This window comes from Botryllus schlosseri, chromosome 13 (assembly GCF_051294905.1).
Source record: "Botryllus schlosseri isolate E-star chromosome 13, Bs_hap1, whole genome shotgun sequence".
Lineage (NCBI taxonomy): Eukaryota > Metazoa > Chordata > Ascidiacea > Stolidobranchia > Styelidae > Botryllus > Botryllus schlosseri.
Window position 1 is genome coordinate 23,175,492 of NC_137248.1, and position 20,564 is coordinate 23,196,055.

At 40.2% G+C, this 20,564-nt stretch overlaps 1 protein-coding gene and 3 long non-coding RNA genes across 4 annotated transcripts in view; 3 read left to right on the forward strand and 1 right to left on the reverse strand.

The window, feature by feature from the left end:
- The window catches only part of LOC145453778 (uncharacterized), a 46,173-nt gene extending 42,024 nt beyond the window's left edge, over positions 1 to 4,149 (forward strand). The window contains exon 3 of the mRNA XM_080331769.1: positions 3,855 to 4,149. Coding sequence (XP_080187895.1) covers positions 3,855 to 4,027 — 173 coding nt within the window. The 3' untranslated portion in view covers positions 4,028 to 4,149. The remainder of the gene's footprint in view (positions 1 to 3,854) is intronic.
- Positions 1 to 20,564, reverse strand: part of LOC145453786 (uncharacterized) — a 495,978-nt gene that overhangs the window by 25,766 nt on the left and 449,648 nt on the right. The window lies entirely within an intron of this gene.
- Positions 6,149 to 7,200, forward strand: LOC145454759 (uncharacterized). Its single transcript, XR_013920221.1, has 2 exons — positions 6,149 to 6,281; positions 6,353 to 7,200. It is a non-coding gene; the product is annotated as an uncharacterized LOC145454759 (long non-coding RNA).
- LOC145454629 (uncharacterized) lies at positions 15,557 to 20,438 on the forward strand. The gene is made up of 3 exons (XR_013920187.1): positions 15,557 to 17,740; positions 18,832 to 18,994; positions 20,139 to 20,438. It is a non-coding gene; the product is annotated as an uncharacterized LOC145454629 (long non-coding RNA).

The following is a 20,564-nucleotide window of genomic DNA, read 5'->3' on the forward strand; positions in this document are numbered from 1 at the left end:
TTGTGACTCGAAGAGCGTTGACTTGGTATAACCTCGGACACAACAAACTATCAAACTGTTATGGGAAATAGTAATATATCAAAAGGTCGCAGGATGCGTTGCATAGCGTATTCAGCTATATAAGAATAGATCGGTATGGCAACCATTGGCATTCTGTTGCCCCCTTGAAGTTTAGTTATTTATTTCCTGCGGCATCCTGGGTCTCTTTATCCATGATATAATCGCCAATTAAAGGTAGTGAGCAAAGTAGTGACACGACCACCATAGCGGTGACGCAAATGGATTCTTCAGCGATTGATCATTTCTATTGCTATATGGCACTTTAATCATCATATTCAAGTTGCTATTCATCACTCCAATATTTGAAGGTAAATCTAACGCTGCTTTGATTTGACTTTGGTAATGCAATGATCAATATCCGAGTAATAAAATGATCAATATCCGAGCTATCAGGAGTATGCCAGTAGCCCAGATTAAGCTGTACTGCTACAATGTTCTGATCAGGTCAATTTTTGTTAAATTTTAGAACAGGGGTCACCAACCTTTTTGCAACCGAGGGCTACTTTTGCGTAATGATTGAAGCGGCGGGCTACTATTTGCTCCCCTCGTTTACCCGTACAACACTGAATTTCCGCTTTGATATTCATAGCACTGGGCATGACTGGACATCATGTTTTTTGTTTCTATAGCAGTCAGTGGGAAGCTTGACTCTGGTAGCCTACTTGACACTGCAATTCTGAGTGAGTGTTCCAGATGTGCATTAATTAGGCGTGTTTTGTGTTTGTTTTTGATGAAGTTAATGTCCGAAAAGACTGATTCACAACGATAAGTTGAACCATAGACGCTTGCAACCAATGTTCACTCTAAGCTGCGCACGTGCGCAAATGCGCAGTGATAACACGGTCTTTGCGCACAGAAAATCTAAGTTGCGCACAAAAAAATTGAAGTAATGACATTTTTTTCACTCGTTACGCACTCACCTCATCCACGTCAGCGGTGTCTTACTAAAAGTCTATAGAGGTGGACCGTGCTATAAGTCGACAGATACGGTAAAATAAGAAGAATACCGGCCTGGTGTAAATGACCATAGTAGTCGACAAACACCATGAATACCCAAAAACAAACAAACTCGTTACGCATTGTTGTCCAAGGGTCTGCGCAGTGAGTGGTGAGTGTGCGCAGACTCGTCAAGATTGAGAGGGAACATTGATTGCAACCTTCATAGCTACTGCTGGGCATACACCCTGTACTTTTTCGTATCAACAATGCACCAAACGTTTGCTGCAGACTGATTTGGGGGTCATTTTGCAGTATTACAATTTCAATATCCAACTCTTCAGCATCCAGAAATGACAAGATTTCATTACACCGGACAGCAGAAACGATTACAGAAAGTTAGAAACATGGTATATTAAAATGCGTTGAGTGTAACAGAAACAAGCTGTGCCAAAAGATGCAATACGTAATGGGTATACAGATATTGAAAATCTGCTAGTAGGCTACTTCACGGCTATCTGACTCCGAATAGTAATATTGTGTACTACTTTGGCATGATCCTGGACGTCGAGCTATCATAACGGAACCCCCCGCCATTTCAAGGAGACCGTGGACGGCATTTCGTCATATCGCCTGTATAGGCAATGCGCCGTATCTTGAATTTCTGATGATTCTATCACATACATCTATATATTACTACTAATTGTAATTGAAGATATTTTTAAGTGTTTATATATGTAAAATACATGTTAGTGTGTTTTAAACAAGAATAGCTGAATCAATCAATCTATATATTTGAAAGCTCACTGGTAATAATCTGACGAATATTGGTAAAGGCTGCTATTGCACTTATTTTTAGAATGGGCTCGCGGGCTTCTCATCTAGTCCCCACGGGCTACCTGGGGCCCGCGGGCACCGGGTTGGTGACCCCTGTTTTAGAATATTCTGCCTATAATTGTGCCACGTCAAATGTCCTCTATATAGCTTCCAAATTGTTTACTTGACAGCTTTTATAGTGTCATGACGTATTTCTACTCTTGCGTGGTGACTATAACTAATTATTTTGACAAACTATGCCAACTACAATAACGATTTCATCCAAACATTTAAAAATGAGATTTTCTCGTGCCAGGCGTGAATTCACAATAGTCAATCGCATTTTCACGATGTGTGCGGATTGCCAGTTTGTAAGGTCCCGTCAAATAAGGGCTACTTCGAAAGACATTGTATACCCCTATTTTTGATGCTGCGGCCACTGTTCTGAGTGGGTGTTCGCTTGGGCGAATATTCCAAGTGGTTAGTGGTATTCATGACGTTTATAGACTACAATGGTCATTTACGCAAGGTCGACTTACATTTCTTTTAATTCCGTTTCTGATGACTTGCAGCACGGCCATTTCTAGGCTTAAGACACCGCTTGCTCGGAGGAAAAGGCGAAGAGCAACCTAGATAAACATGTAACACTTTGGTAAGAATTTGGAGTCGAACCACGGTTGGACTCGAACTATAGATTACTAACCAGCGGATAGATACTAGATACGCAGCTCCCGCAAAACCCGTCGGTACGCTCGAGCAAGCATGGTCTCTCGTATTGCTGAGCAATCTAAAAGCAACATAATTGGTAATGCTGCAGCTTGAGATGCGGGAACGGAAATGGATAAAACTGGTCACAAACTAAAGCTAGTGTCACACTGCTTCGGGCAATACGAAATAGATTTTTGCCAGGACAATGGAACCACCTCAAAACAGCCATCAAAGTCTGACGATCGGCATTGTTCCGAACTATCGCTTGACGAAGTTGGTCATTGTTATGTTCATTGTGTTGCGGCGGTACCATTGTGGAATAAATGAAGATTGTCAGACTTTGAGGCCTGTTTCGGGGTTGCTCCATTGTCCTGACAAATGTTCCCTCTAAGCTGCGCCCGTGTGCACATGCAAAGTGCTGACACGGTCTCTGCACACAGAAAATCTAAGTTGCGCAGTAAAAATCCGAAGTGATGACCTTTGTTTAGTCGTTACGCACTGTTGTTCAAGCATCTGCGCAGTGAGTTGGTGCGTTTGCGCAGACTCGACAAAAATAAGAGGGAACATTGGTTCTGAGACAATTTCAATTTGTATTTTCGAAATCAGTGCGTTACTAGCTCGATTAAGACCAATTATATTAGGTTTCCGCGCTCTGGTCGCTAGCTCTAGCACTACCATTATGTTAATTCTAGATTACTCAACAAGTGAGATACTGTTTGCCCAAGCGTAACCATCCGTAGTTTCGTATCTATACGTAGGTTAGTATTCTATAATCGAACGCTCAAACATTGGTGTTGCATCTGTGGATCATACCACTGCGATATCACTCCACAATATGTTCCAAGTGACCAATTTTATCGTAATTGTCTGGTTTTTTGAATTGATGAAAGTAGTAACAAAATAAACTGAAGGAGAGTACATTGCTACTACCGTCACGAACAAAAGTGCAGTTACCAGATTTGCCATTTCTGTACGGTGCCAAACGGTAGTTTTCAAATTATCCGCTACATGGCGACAAAGTGACTCGAAGGAAACAAGCAAGCTCATTGTCTTCTCTGCTGAGGAATTTGTCAGTGTCATACACATAATTGATATTTTCATTCACACCGATATCCAGTAACACAGTCACAGTAAACATGAGGTCCCCTTCTATCCAGTATTACGAACTATATTAACGGGTGAACCATCATAGGGGTTGCTCAACAATGCATTAAAGATCTATGTTGCGATCTACGCGAGGTCACGAATGACGATAGTTTTTTTTGGTCTCAGACTCATTGTTATTTCTATACACCGTACACTAGTGGCTTCCACTTTTTATATTCACATTTTAGGGGATTACTACGCCGCGAGATTGCGATTTCCCAATAAGGGCATATACAGTCTTCTGGGCGGAACCGTTATGCCAGGGTTCGAATACGAAGATTTCGAAATGAGCAAGAGAGAGGATTTGTTGAAAAAGTTTCCAAAGCATCGAAAACTCATCGAATCTCTGACCAGAGAATGAGAACGCCGAAAAGAATCAGTATCTCCGTTGGGTGGTTAATCGACATTATAGTAGGCCTACATGACATAAATGTTTACGTATTTATGGTTTGTTTCGATTATTATAACCTTGAAGGAACTATAGATCCATGTCATCTTTGATCTGCAACAACAATAAAATCGTTAACGACCCTAGCAAGGCACATATTCCGGCATCGACGTTTGCTCCTTCACCAACAGCGATCGTGCATTCACGCTCATCAAGCTGAGTCTTTATTTTCATCCAGCCAAAATACATAACAAGCAGACGGCAATGATGGTGGTAAGATATACAAAGTATTCGGTATCAGATACGAATGGTCGATATGACCGTGAAGGTCAACTAGTCTGATCACCAGAACCGATTTCGAAGGATTATACCCGATCTGTAGCACGGCTGATAAAATATTTGAGATGGTTTTCTCAGTAGATCATTTACGGTACACGAATTGAAACCTGCATCTGTTGGCACCGCCAATGTCGAGCGTATTTCGTAAATATTATCTGCTAATTTTCGATTTCATCAATGAAACTGTTAAGAAGCAAACTTGATGCATTCGAACATGGCAATACAACATATCTTCGCGCAGTTTGTGGATAGTCTTGTGTCAGATTGCTTCGGCATGGATTGAACATAAGAAAATCTAGCCTAGAGATCGCCAATGGTCAAATCGGAGATGGCCCAATAGCCTAGTGTAGTATGGTTTTCAACCTTTTTCTTACCGCGTAGGCTACCACCTCGGGGTGTGATTTGGTTGCGTATCAATAAATTATCGAAAAACTCAACTTTACTCGAAACGTATTACAGGATAATTAACATTGGTAGAAGTCGGCCAGGAAATTCCGAAACAAATGCGGCCTACGAGCTAATCTGATGCTGTGTTGTGCATAATGACTTTGTGTCACTAATGCCGTCTATCTCCGCGAACTATATTTCGTAGCTATCCACATTGGCGCTTATTTAAAGGGGCACTGCACTCAAAAAATGATGTGGTCTCAAATTGAAGGGTAAAACGTAAGAAAAATTTTGGCCGCAGCCATTTTCTTCAGAACGCCACCGTAATGGAGCTGCAATTTATTGAAATTTCCACAAACACATCCGGCTGCAGCTGTCGCGGCTCCGGGTCATTTCTTAACCCGTTACATGGTACGATGACTTCATCGTCGCACTTGACGCGATCGCGATTGTTAGGCAGTCTCGCAGAGAACGAACTTTAGATAGTTGTCAGCCGATGTTATGAAGTAAATATGTCTTACACGCCAAGGCGGTCTAGATACGGCTTTCAACAGACGATGTTCAGTTGGGAGATTTATTTCTAAATCAGGCCTAGTGTATTCTATTTCTGTAGAACAGAAATAGATCATGTCCTTTTCTTATGTATAAAACATGATCATCACCAATCACTGTGCCCCATGAACACTCAAAAGATCATAGCGGTCATGATTGGTTTTGAATTCGGGTTCGAGAATCATAAGATGAGGGTATTGTAAAATTATGGCTGCCGGTTATTAGTAAGATGACGATATATGTATATGTTTTTGGGGTAGGCTGAGGAGTTTTGGGTTCAGGATAGGTTCATATAACGTTGGATTACGGTTAGAGATGATGAATTTTCCTGCAGGTCCCGAACCCTTAACTAATTTTTAATGTATTGTCATGTTCATGAGGAACCCTGATTGGTGGTGTTCGTGTTGTGGAAAATAAATAACTCTTGACCTGAAAAAACGTCTACGGTATTGTCTTGCTCTACCCAGAATCTTCATAATAAGTTTGTTCCACTTTGTATTGAGGATATTGGATATACATACAAATACATTGACATGATTGCAAGCAGCAATGACAAGATGTGCCGTTCAAAGTACTGGACACTAACTACATTTTGGAACGTCATTTTTATGCAATACAATCGCAATATATTTTGCCAACTATTGCGAGGTACCATGAGGAACATATGATGTGTTACGGGAGATGAAGAGTCAATGTAAACCAATTACAGTGGTGGGTGATGGTAAATATCCATCAATCAATCACCAGTTTGATGTATGGCATGTCTGCAAAGGTAACTGAATCCTGTTATTATTTGAATCTTCCTTTGCCTTGATAACCGTTTCTCAGGACTGAAAAAAAGTGGGTGTCTCTGGGTAAGAAGAAAGGTATGGAAGACTTGCTACTATGGACAAGAAGCATCACTAATCACTTGTGGTGGTGCTGTCAGCATTGTGGCCAAGATAGCAGTGTAAGTCTGCATATCGACTATGTCATTCACCACATATTAATAACTTCTTATATAACGATATGCGATTGCAGGTGCTAAAAAGAAGATGGATATCTCTTCTGCTGCATCACATCACCGGCGAACATGAGTTGAGGGAGAGGCATTTTGACTGAAGACCAAGGCCTAAGAACTAGATAGTTGCAATGCGGATCTCCTAGTTTCAAAGCATTAAAATCCTTCATAGAAAACAAATTTTTGATCCGGGATTCGTAGCAGATGACTACTCTGTTCAAACATACTTGTAATTTTTATGACTCATCACATCTGCATGCCTCCTCTTTACATCGCTTAGGCCAAGGTGGGTGTCTGATTCCATAGACTACTCCAAATCGCTTCGACACCTTCCTTTCATTTTCATTGTATCGCATTTTTATGGTGTATTGAACTGATAAAATTGCTAATGAACCAATGATGATAACACCAGTTATCAGAGCGTGGTCAGATCAGTAAATTTCACATCTTCCTTTTTTAGGAGCATTGGAAGTTTATCACAACGTCGGCATTGCACCAGAAACAGCGTTCTAGAACTTCTAACTTCTAAATATCCCTGCGTGACAGAAATAATACATCTTTGCCAATAAGTTTTATGACGTGTGCAGTGCTATGTAGGCAGCTTACTAGCTCAATTCAATTCTTCCAGTTACTAACAACAACTGCCCCCTTGTAATACTCCGGCTATTTTCCAATTGTCTGGTATTTATTAAAAATTCACTGAGTAAGCAAAGTGTGAAACACGGTTGCCACTGCTGGAATATAGAATGCGAACAGTTCGCTGTACACCATACAGTAACTGATTTCGATTTATATAGCAGAGCCGCAGTGTTTTCAATCGCAGTTCGTTTTCTATCGGCCATTTGAAACCGACGTACAGTCCACCATCGCCATCAATAATCCATTCCAGTATGTGTCGTTTTCTGCCAGGACCATGCAGTTGATTGTTATTATTCCAGTTTTTTCTGTTCACTTTGAATAATGTTTCAAAAATGGAGGGTTGTATATGTAGGACAAAATCGTCATGTTCTGTTATGCAAAGCGACCCTCCATTCCCCAGCAGCTCCATTATTTGTTGTATCTCCCTGCAGCAAACACACTCATTCTCGACTCTGGTTTTCTGACGATTCAGAGACATGAGTTTGTGCTTCTAGAGTTGCAACGAGACTGACGAATTCCTCCTCTTAATATTGTGGCGCGAATTGATACGGCAGACTCTCACCAAATATCATGATATCATCAAAATCTTCTTTAGAAGTAAATTCATCAACCAGATCTTCTTCCATACCAGTAATAATTTTAACAAATTAGATATTATGTACGTGTCAAAGGAATTGCGTGAATGAACTGATGAAAACAGATAATCATTTGGAAACTGAGAACAACATGATACGATAAAAATATTACACAACAATGTTTGTACCAGTCTGTCTGCATTCGTTCTCGACTTAATGGCGCTTCTTCGATGAACGATCAATGTCAACCGTGCAACCAATACATGCTTTCCATGAACAGGATAGACAGGTTGTGCAGAGCAAAATGGAGATGAATATGGCCGTTATAGGACTGCTTTCAAGTACAATTTTGTAAACATAGCTATTTTATTACAATATCCCATCTCCGCATGGCCGTTTTCAACTGATAACGCCACAAAAGCTATGAACAGGTGACATGGTCGACATTGCAGATCCAGTAGTAAGGAGAATTGCCCCGTGAACCTTTGAGAGGAAGGAAGACACACTAAACTATCATTTGAAATTAGGCGAACAATTTTTCAAATATGAACAACACTACTGTGCAGTCAGTAATAAGCTGTGAAATCACCGCTCAATGTTACAGCTGTATGACTAGCTTTGCATCAATATATAACTGCAATGGCATCTCAATTCTCAGTATCAGTCATCTGGCAAATATCATAGAGTCATAACAAGCTTTAGACACAAATCCTGAATTAACATCTTACGTTGGTTGAGCGTCGGTACCGTACGCTTATACTTAACAGGATACCGCCCTGGCGCGAGACATAATTCCTTCATAATATCGGTTGACAACTGTCTGAACGAAGTTCGTCCTCTGCGTGACTGCCTAATCGCGTCGAGCAAGTGCGACGATGAATTCATCCTGCCATGTAACGGGTTAAGCAATGAGCCGGAGCCGCGACAGCTGCAGCCGGATGTGTTTGTGGAAATTTCAATAAATTGCAGCGCCATTACGGTGGCGTTCTGAAGAAAATGGCTGCAACCAAATTTTTTTTTACGTTTTTCCCTTGAATTTGAGACCACATCATTTTTTGAGTGCAGTGCCCCTTTAACCAGCCTTGCACGACCTGTGACGTCACTATTACCGTCATAGATAGTTAAATGCCCATGTACTCGTTGATTGTCTGATGTTCCTCCCTGTTAGTCTTGATCCCTATGTGCTCGCATCTTATTATTATAGACCCATATCCGTACTGACTAGCTCTGCGATACTGTTGGAAAAACTGATGCATCATCGGTTAATGGAATTTCTATCGATATTCTTACTAGTTATCACAATGTGCATGCAACTAATACCTAGGGAATAGCTGTTTCCCTTGACTTGCGGAAATAATTTGATACTGTTGACCATTTCATATTAATTGATAAACTTGAGTGCTACGGTATTCGAAGGATTGTGCGGGATCTTTTTACGGAGCAACTCACAAATCGTAAACAGAACACTTAAGTTATAATTACTATATTTTTGTGAAGCTAGTTCCGGACAATCTTCAGCGCCCACTAGCGGATTAAAAATGAGGTGTCAATATAACGTCACACAAGCAAAGCATTGCCCATCGACTGTATACAAAATACGAATGGAGTAGAGCATAGGTCATGAATTGAGCCATCTGTAATATGAGCTTTGTTGATTGCTACTTGCTAGGGTCTGCAATACATTTCTCCACGGGCCGGATGAAATCGCCTGGTCTGTTGGGATTGTGTTTGACAGCCCCGTTATACTGTTAGGTCGGTGCGGTTATCTGGTGGTTTCTTTTAATCAGGGCCGAAACAACATTTTTCTGCCCCTTCCGCTCTAAAATGCCCATGAAGTTGAGCCCCTCCATAGGGTAATCGATTTACCTTCTTGGGTATCTACTACATGCATTTGACTGTTAAAAGCTGTGAATGAAATATGTCAATAAGGTCGATTCTTCCATATATTAGCCTACTATAGAATGTACCACCAGCAGGGTGCACATGCGGTGATTTCCAATTTTTTATGGTCGCGACCTCATTTTAAACTTTAAAATGTTCCGTGGCCCAGCTTAAAACTTGATAAGCTGATGTTGATTAGTAAAAAAAATCAGCTTGCTCAAACTTACTCACGGCCTAGGAAGCTGATCACGTCCAACATCATCGCGATCCCCAGATAAAGGCAAACGACCCCAAGATTTGAAACTATTGTCTGTGACTGATGCCTCCAATCGGCCTTAACCAACTCTAGGAAGATACCGTTAGCTTATCAATGCGGTTACAATCAGACTTATTTCAGTAAATGATGGTTATTTATATTTATTTTGGTTGTTTTTTTGGCGAGGGTGATGCCTGGTGCCCATAATAATATCAATATACGTTGCATTAACTCGGGAGCGGCGCGAAGAATAATTTTGACTAGAATAAATCCGCTTGCAAATAATATTTTTTATGTTGATTTACGAAAAACTTTTGAGCCTATTTCAAGCCTTCAAAATTCCGGACATTTAGGCATATTTTAGAAATTCCTCCCGGGCGCAGATTTTTCAGTGAAATTCCGGACATGTCTGGGAAATTCCGGACATGTCTGGGAAATTCCGGACGTATGGCAGTTGGCAATCCTTACTCAAGTCAATGATCGAGCATCGAACTCCGCATCTGTATTCTGTGGAATTCCGTAGGGATCCGTACTTGGACCCACCCTGTTTTCACTATATATTAACGATATATCATTATGCTCTAATTTTACTACAACTCTCTTTACAGACGATACCCACCTCTCACTTTCCTCGGGAAATGCCAAGAACCATTGTGTTAAAATCCAATGCTCATCTTGACTATATAAGTACTTGGTTAGCAGTTAGATGAAAAATCGTTATATTATCCAGCACATTTATATTAAATGTTGAGATCTTTTTGTATGAAATACTGCTATTAAATAATCCCCTAAGACAGCAAGTGTCGAGCATTTTCATTAGACCACATTATACCCTAGCCGAATGCGTTGTTGTGGCTTCACTCTAGTCACCACTAGAAACAAGTAGGTGATATTGACACCCAATTTCGAGACGTCAAAAAGTGCACACTTAGTTTTATTGAAAATTGCCCAATAAGTAGGTATTCGCAGAAGCGAAAACAACAATGACTATAACATTTATATGCAGTTTACATGGGTTCATTTCAATCTGAATATACTATTCAATGGCAATATCTGTAATACAAAATTCTAATTTAAATATCTGTGGTTGCATTGCTCCGTCACTTCCGACTCAAAACGTTCCCAGCCTCCAGAGAAACCGGAATCGAGATTTAATATTAATCAACCAAATTCCAACGTCTTCATTTACTGTAAAATAACTTGTATTCCTCACAACCCATACGACTAAATTACGACTTACGACTAAGGGACCATGGAAGTATGTCAACTTATATCGTCGTTAGCGCCACTGTTTCAGTGGTTTATGACTTTATTCAACCGGCCGATCATAGTATTTGGCAAACTCCATTATTCGCGAAGGTGTTCCTACTTGCTAGCATGAAATCCCTACGATATATATAATACATGGTGATAAATGTAATAGGCTATACTATATAGAAATGCTATAAAATAATGTATTCAATTGAAAAGAAAGAGCATACGTTAACATTTTGCAACCAATTCACTGCGAGGCCCGCGGACGGTTTGAAGGTTTGAATCCGGCCCGGGACGCAATTTAAGTTTGACACCCTGTTGTACGGTCTGGCTGGTCATAAATGATTTGTTATCCCCGTCATATATGAATTAATGCTATACGCCATACTGCAGTAATTGGTACTGATCGCATAAAAGTCACAGGAGGTATAGCTTCAGGCTTCGACAATTATTGTATACTGCAGTGCTTTTCAACCTGTGTGACGGTTCGCACTGGTGCGAATGAAAAAAATTGCAGTGCGAATGACGAAGGTGGTGCGAATAGTGCGAATGAAAATCCGGGTCAAGTGCGAATCACGAAGGTGGTGCGAATGGTGCGAATGAAAATCCGGATCAAGTGCGAATGAAAATCGTGATCAATTGCTAACTTTTCTGACGAGGAATAATTCAAATAAACTTGATAGGAAATTTAGAATCAGTGTAACTTTTGTAGTTGCGACGCAATTGTAAAAACTTGATACGACGCACCACTAATCGTAGCTCTTACAAGCCGTAGTGAATTGTTATTCCCACACTATAATTATTACGTCACCAAAAGTCTGGTTTGGGAGCTGGTGTAGTGGCAGTATAGAGATCTCTACAATCTCTATAGTGGCAGACATATAGTATATCAGCCCGTCTGATCCTGCGACAGGCTCGAAAAATGATGTCAAATTGACTTTCTGCTTTCTTTCGCTAAACAATCATCATATTTTCGTAATAACTGTTCGATTACCACGAGTTACGAGGATAGTAGTAAATACCATCATTACAGCCACTCACATTCGCAAGTTTACTGTAATTTTTACCCCTTCATGGTTATTTAAGTAGGGACCGTAAAGGATATAATTTTGGGTCGACACGGTGCCATAGCTATCTGTTAATATGTATGAAATATTTATTGCGAAAATCCTGCGATCGTTTTTACATATCCAAGGTCACTGTGTTGGGTACTGTAGTCAATAACTGAGACGCGCAGCAAATATGGTATATGGCATGGAATTCATGATCAAATTTGTCCGACTGTTATTTTCTGGAAATCATGGTCGAAGACCGTTGGGATGAACTAGTGTAGGGGTGTGCTACCAGCGAGTTCAGGCCTCTGAGACTCATTCATTTCGAGGCCAACCCCTTCTGCATCGGGGCACATGAAGACGTTAGGTTTTGGGGAATAAACCGCTGATAAAATGCGGGGCCAAAAACATGAGCGGCGACAAAACCTCGGTCTAAAAATGACCGATGCTGGATTGCCAAACCTTTCGAGATGGATTGGATATGCTCCGTTGTCGGCACGGAATAATCGCGTTCTTGCAATCTGAGTAGACAGTATAGTACAACTGTGATACGCAGATAAATTTAATTCGCTCTAATTTGAAATCGCGTACGTCAGACACGTGTTGTAGAGCTGTGTTGGTTAGAATTGTGATGTGCGCGTTCTGTATGTCATACATGCCCGTAACATCGTAGCATACAACTGTAATATTAAATATAAATTGCTCTTCATGGGTGACGCTCGGGTCGCGAGATGCTACAAAAACTCAGATCTTGGTGGTAGTCTAAAGGCTGTTTACCGTTATTAAACTGTTATGAATTCTCAAGTTAGATTAAGGTGAAGAGTAGAACACGCAGTACCATGAGTTATTTGCTCTTCCCATAAACTTGTGAGACAGAAGTTGGAGCAACGTATCATCAGGTATCGAGATCTAATGTGCCAACTCTCCTTGGTCGTTTTGCACCTTATGTTCCAAAGACATAAGACAAAATCCTCAGCACAAACATGTGGGTTTTTCATCGTTTCGACATACTGGAGCTTCACGGGACCTTTGTGTCAGCTCTCAAAAACGATTTCTGCCAGCAAGCATTTTTCACTCGCGAAAAATACGCTGTATTTTGGATAGGAGTGCAGCACAGATTTTAAGACCTGGCCATCCAAGCACTAGTAGAAGTTCTTGTACAAATTCCGAACAACATTGTTTGGTCGAGAAGGATTGTATTGAAATAATTGGAAGTAAAACGAGCGAAAAAATTTGCCTTTTTAATGAGACATTTGATAGCTTAAGCTACATAGTTATCCAATTTGTTGCACATCTGAACAAATGTTGAGTAGGTCTATCTTCATCTATTTGTATAACAATTTTCGATTAGTTTGTGCGAATGAAATTTATTTCACAAAAAAAGTGCGAATGGAGCTCAAAAAGGTTGAAAAGCACTGGTATACTGTATTACTGTGTAACAGACGCGTAAAATAGGATTAACATAGTATGCAGTAATTCTTCAAATACAGCTATAAATCATGCAGCAAGGTCTGAAACAGGATTCACACTTGATAAAAGTGCACCACAAACAGTAGGAATTAAAGCAAAATTTTAGCCCGCGGAAATTCATTTACGGAGATGCAAATAGCGCTATTTTAGGCTACATCGACAAAAGACAATATACTGCGGTGGGCCCACACGATAACACGATAACGATAACGAGGGTAAGTTGAAAAGCTTATAGTGAATAAATTGCGAGTATGAATGTGTTGTTCGTTGCAATATTCAAATTCTGTACCACAAGGAGCCTATCTAACGATAAGAATTCCGAACATGTGTCCGTATTGAGCGGATAATTGTTCGAATTAGCGATAGTTGTTTTACGTTTACATTTTACTTTGTTCCGTACTCGAACATTTTAGCCGAATAAAGCGGCTGCTCGGGTTATCCGGTGTCCGTATTAGGCGGTGCCGACTGGGTAGCGAGGTCGTGTCATTATATTTGCATCGAAGCATGTAAGACTGCTTTTCCGTGACACAATCTAGACCTGCTCCCATGAACTGTGATATTAAAATATTGCGTGTAAATCAGAATCATTGACTAGCAATTAAACGTAAATCCAGCTGGCGCAGTGATTGGTATTTAAATAACTTTACTTCGTGTCAATCATCTCTGATAATTTCATGGAGACCGATTCGACAACGTTGATATGTTTGAAGTAGATGAACCGATAAGTTGCCGTACCTAGCACAAACCATCAAATGTTACAAGCTGAAGCTATTTCTGAAACATCTTGATCCGCGTTGTACATGCATGTTATCCATGCCCGTTACATGGATAGAATTGACCTCCGGGTACGTTAAACAATACGCAGAGTATAATCGAGATGTATGAGCTTCATAGTACGAACGAGATGGCGGTGGAAAGAATGACAATACAACTAGCAATTCTGTATGCCGTGTTAGCTGTATGTTATTCAAATACATTGGTAAGTTTCAGGCTTGTGTGCGACCCAGGCACCTGATTTTCGAAAATGCTTCTTGATCAAGATTTAAAATATACGTTTTCTTGAAAGGCCAGTTTTTCCCACCCATTTGGGCTCATGAAAATTATATTAATATATTTAATTGCTCACTTGGAAACATACACTGTAGATGTCCAATAAATGTTCCCATTCATAATGCCCGGTGGTATTCAGCAATTATTATAAACGGCGCAGAAATCCAGTATAGCAGGGGTTGTCAACCATTTGTATTTTGTCCGTCATGGTCTCCTTGGATCCACTCAAGTTTTAGTTCAAATCTAGCTCAATTATCCTCCAACCTTAACATGCTTGCGAAAATATTAATTGAAGCCTGGTTTAAACTGCATAAATGCCCGTGTGTTTGGAGATCCGAGACTCGGCCATTGATATGAACAAGAGGCGAAAATTCTTTCACATAGATATACGTTGGGGTTAATAGAATAATGAAGTGTAACACTACCGCCAACGCATTTCGGTTTAACCGAAACATGAGGCATTCCCGAAAGTTGGCAAAAAGATTTTGCAATGATCATATCGCGTCCGACCTAATTATATCTGTTCTGCATCTCATCTTGAAGTTTTCAATGAAATAGTGGCTATGTACATAGCAGGAGAAAATGGCTTCAGTGGAGAGGTTTCAACCCGTTGGGACAGATCGCAAAAGGATTTAGTATTCAATTGACTGTTAATGAAGACTTATGTTTAGAAGTTGCAGCTAGAAATTAAGAATGTTTTGTAAACATTGCGAAGTTACCCTGACAGACTAGTGAAGTAAAAAGTGTACTAGAGAACAGTTTGCGTCACTTAAGAGTGAAATGGTCATAAAGGCTGGACAAAATAGCTCCTGCAGCACGATAACCTAAGATATTTTCACAAATTACACCTACACGGAGTGTCATTTGTCATTCTGCATTGGTTGCCTAAACTCAAAAGTATCCTTATAACGCAGGGGCGGGCAACATACGGCCCACGGGCCGGATCCGGCCCGCCGAAAGTTTTTACTCAGGAAATGAAATTTTATTCTGAAAGTTTGAAAAAGTTTAATGAATCGAAGTTTGCCAGCCTGAGAAGGATGAACATTAAACTACTTGCTCTTTTCGGGTCTGCATACATTTTCGACCATGAACCAGTGTTGGGATGACTCGAGTCAGCTCGGGAAAATGACTTGACTTGACTCGACGCTTCAGAAATGCAGATTGACTCGTGACTCGAAAAAAATTTACGAGTCAATTTCAAGTCATCAAGTAATCGATGTCGACTGAATCGCTGTATCTTGTATAAGTTCGGATTGCCAACCAATGGATCAATGATTGTACGTTTTACCGAACCTCCATTGTTATATCCAAAATAAATTGATCGCAAACGCAGTGATCGGAGCTTATACAACAGCTTACGTTCTCGTAAACCTGCTCACCTCAACCAACCCTCTTGTATATATTTGAAATCAAACGAATATCGCTCATACGTTTATAATTGTATATCATTGATATGTAGGTGGGTAGGGTATTGAACTATCTCATTTTTAAACTTTCTGAGGTTTCGTATGTTATCCTGTATTTTGACTGATATTTGAAGATTGAAGCTATACCGCTATACTGGCGTAGTTGAGCAGATCTACGTATGCGTGAGCGATACAGCGTCTTTTGCGCGCATAATCAACTCTTCATTCGTTCCTCGATTCAGAATAAATGGATACTTCATCTGTATTTAAAACAGTTAGCAAAATGTAGTGACTTTGAATCATGTCTAGTACTTTGAAATTTCAACTTGACTTGACTCGTGACTCGACTTGACTCGACTTGACTCGACTTGACTCGACTTGACTCGACTTGACTCGACTTGACTCGACTTGACTCGACTTGACTCGACTTGACTCGACTTGACTCGACTTGACTCGACTTGACTCGACTTGACTCGACTTGACTCGACTTGACTCGACTTGACTCGACTTGACTCGACTTGACTCGACTTGACTCGACTTGACTCGACTTGACTCGACTTGACTCGAATTGACTCGAATTGACTCGACTTGACTCGAATTGACTCGACTTGACTCGACTTGACTCGACTTGACTCGACTTGACTCGACTTGACTCGACTTGACTCGACTTGACTCGACTTGACTCGACTTGACTCGACTTGACTCGACTTGACTCGACTTGACTCGACTTGTCTCGACTTGACTCGACTTGACTCGACTTGACTCGACTTGACTCGAGTCACCTCCAAAAATCGAGTGACTTGACTCGTGACTTGACCTGACTCGAGTAACCTCGAAAATCGAGTGACTTGACTCGTGATTTGACTTGACTCGAGTCAAAGTGTGGAATGATTCGAGATGACTTGTGACTCGAAGGTAGTGACTTGATCCCAACACTGCCACGAACATTAACAAGGAGGGCTGCGTTCCAATATAACTGATGTCCACGTGCAATCTTCACTAAGGGTTACTGCGTACGACATGCAACCAGAATTCGAAAAACTAGTTGACAATATCGAACGACCACAGATCTCTGATTGAGTTCAATAGCTGTTGTAAATAAATTCATTAAATACTGTTCTTGGTCTCTATGCTTTAAACTTAAAGTTTACATCAAATGCAATCGATTCCTTGTATAGGTGGATGAATACGCGATTACGGTATAATGTTTATATTCTGTAATCCGGCCCGCCAAATGCTTCAATTTCCCATATCAATTTCGTCAAATTTACTCTACTCAACACGACTTGAAACACTTCTTGTATTTACACGACTTGCTTCATAACACTATTAGGAGAGTTTTCTGACTTCGGTATCGTTCTAAATTGCACCACCTACATGCGTTGAGTACATTCGGACAATTTCTGGTTTAAAATGCATGTAACCACATATGCTGCAAGTCTGAGCTTGAATCGAAACGTTATTTAGACATCATATGGTTTTAGTCCATGTATCGCCATTCAAACATAGGTTTCGTTTTCTACATTTCAAGCAATTGTTTGCGGGACTGTTGAAATCGCGTCACGGGCCGTAAAATGGTCAGGTCTGTGTTAGACATTAAGATTGAACTTGATTTGAGAACGAATGTAAAGTTTTTACATTAAGTGTACAATCTTTTCAACAGACATCAACTGAATTGATAGATCTTCATTCGATGCAACCACATTTTGACGGAGGCCAGTTCGTTGAAAACTATAGGAGTTCGGATATATACAGCAATTTGCCACAGCGATACGGAAATAACGCAACAAGGACGTTTGGAACGCATGCTTACTATTTGTTAGAGGTATTGAATAATGAATGTGCAATGTGCATGACCCAATCAATTGTGCTAAATTTATACATTGTATAGCCGTGAGGTAGGCGTATGTACAATGTACATTGCACATGTACACATTCCACCACCGATTAACGGCCGTGAGACGGTTGGGGTCTTTATTGAACCTAATTTCTTTGGATGGTTCGAACCCCTGAAAGGTTCAGCCTCGTATGAACGCGAATCTATTTGAAAGGTTCTGTGTCAACGCGAACGGTTTCTCAAAATTTGGACTTACAACTACAGTAGAAAAGTAATGGTTGTTTCCTGCTATGTCTGGTCTACGATCAATGGTTCACGTTCGGAAAAAGGAATAAATGGAGATAGAGCTAACAGCTGAATCAAAGAGTTATTCACAAATGAGGTGCACCTTCGATACTCGTCAATGTTTATTTCTGATTTATGACACACGATGAGCGGTTTTACTTGCGGAAACATAACAAGCAGAAGCCTGCAATCGGTCTTTGTTAGATTGTACAGCACACTTGTTCGGTGGCCGTGTGGGGCAGGCCGTTTGGTCGCTGTCACGATCATTTAAGCTGCATGAGATAGTGCAGTACCAGAAACATTTTTCTGTGAGTCTGCACTGACAGTATCCTAAAAAATATTTAAATGATTCGTTCAAGCAAACATGGCTAATATTTGGTATTTAAATGAAACACTTCGGGTCTCTTCAAACGACTTAGCGGTCAGCAAAACCAAACCTAAAAAATCTGATTGCAAGTATGATCGATCACAGATTTTCCGACTTTGAAATGACTCCAATCTGTGAAGTTTTTCACGACAGAACATTATCTACGCAAACTCAATCCGAAATATTTATTGCCGTTTGTGGTTTCGTGTTACAGTGCTTTGGTGTGCCATGACCTGTTTATAAAATGTTTTGCAACCAACCTCCACAATATATCAAATAATTGAGCTAATTAAAAGACACGAATGTTATATTCGGATTCAATGACCCTTGGAAATAGTTTTGTCACCACAAAAAAGTTATGCTGTGTGGACCTGTGATGTGTATAACAGATATGAACTATTCATATCATTGTATGTCAATTTGGCAGAACGACGAATTCTCCAGTTTTCACCGATTGAACTCAGATGAGTTGTGGCATTTCTAAGCGGGAGCGCAACTGTCTATATTCGTCATCGATCATGCCACCGGAAAACTCACAAAAACTAATCTAGGGAGACCGACGAGAACATTCTTTATGGTGATTAAAAGAGGTGGGTTCCGATAATTTCAGATTTGCATTCATTATATTTATCGCAAGTAGACTATATGCCTATTGAACTAATATTACTGCACCCTCTACTGTTATTAGTCTGCGCTTGAGATTACCAGACAATGATCTGACATCTGAGATATATCTTTTTCGCCCACCCGATATAAGTGTCCCATCATTTTCATGCATTACAAATTATTCGTTGTCTTCTGTCAGTTTTGATTTGATATTCATGCCACATATTCACATGTTCTAGGGCCCAATAGTGCCCTAACTGTGGGTCAGGGTTAAATACTAGTCCATCAAGACATTTCAATATCCACGTAGCCATTTGCAGTGAATATATCGTTTTTATTCCGTATGTATTATGCGCTTTGTTTTGAAAGACATTTTATTTGCAAACCAATTACTCGGTAGGAAAATTACTTGTAATCAGCATATATGAAATTTCCATTTTCATTAATACTGGAATCCAGCCATAGTGTAACGATAAACTAAAGCGTCATATATTCACATCGAAAGACTTTACTCCAGCATCGCGTCTCCGAACTCTAAATAATTTGGTTCCGAGCTATTCGGTTGATGTAGTTGTATATCGACTGCGTGACAATGACATGATAGCCCACCCACCCAGTAAGACGCGGCATCTTCAGTATTCTATCAGTCAAAAACATGCTGCATTAATGACTTGAAAACAAATTTACTTATTGCCTGGTAGTATAGTTTTTTTTCATTTTCGGGTATTGTATTGTGGAAAACCATGAGGTATCTGGAAATGGTACAAGTAGTCATCGATGAAACTCAGCAGAAGTAGGCAATTACCTTAAAATGTATTGTAGGCCTAATTTGACTGAAAAATAAAAGAAATATCACGTACAAGTACTAGTCTAAAATCATAATTATTCGAAAACGGCGAGTAAGCAACGCAAGTAGGCAAAACCTATTAAAATGCTACTGAAAGAGAACTTAACTTTTAACCACCCAGGAAGCGACACCGTACTGCCCTCGAAAATTTTCATTTACATTATTGATGTCTCTGTGCAAGTGCAAGTCACTCAATTTCTGAAGTCATATATGGCACGCATATTGCGAAATGCGTGATGCGTCTTTCGACATGCCGCTTGAACTTGCATTATCACATTTAGGGGATTACTTCGCATCTAGGTTGCGATTTTCGAAGAAGGGCAGACACAGTCTTCTTGGCGTAACCGATGTACCAGGGTTCGAATACGAAGATTTAGAAATGAGGAAAAGACAGGATTTGGTAAAGAAGTTTCCGAAGCATCGAAAACTCATCGAATCTCTGACCAGAGAATGAACACGCCGGAAAGAATTAGTATCCCGTGGAATGGCGATTCGACATTACAATACATTAAATAGATGTTTACGTGTCTACTGTGTGCTTTCTAGTGTGTTTCGTGAATAATAACCTTGAAGCAACTATATCTGGTATAGATGGCAGTCACAATCTGATAAAATCGGTTTATCAGAAAGCTAGTGCATCACTGATTCCGAATATAAATTGTTGGAGCTCTGAGATTTCTTCCTCATTCCGTCTAAAAGTAAAGAAC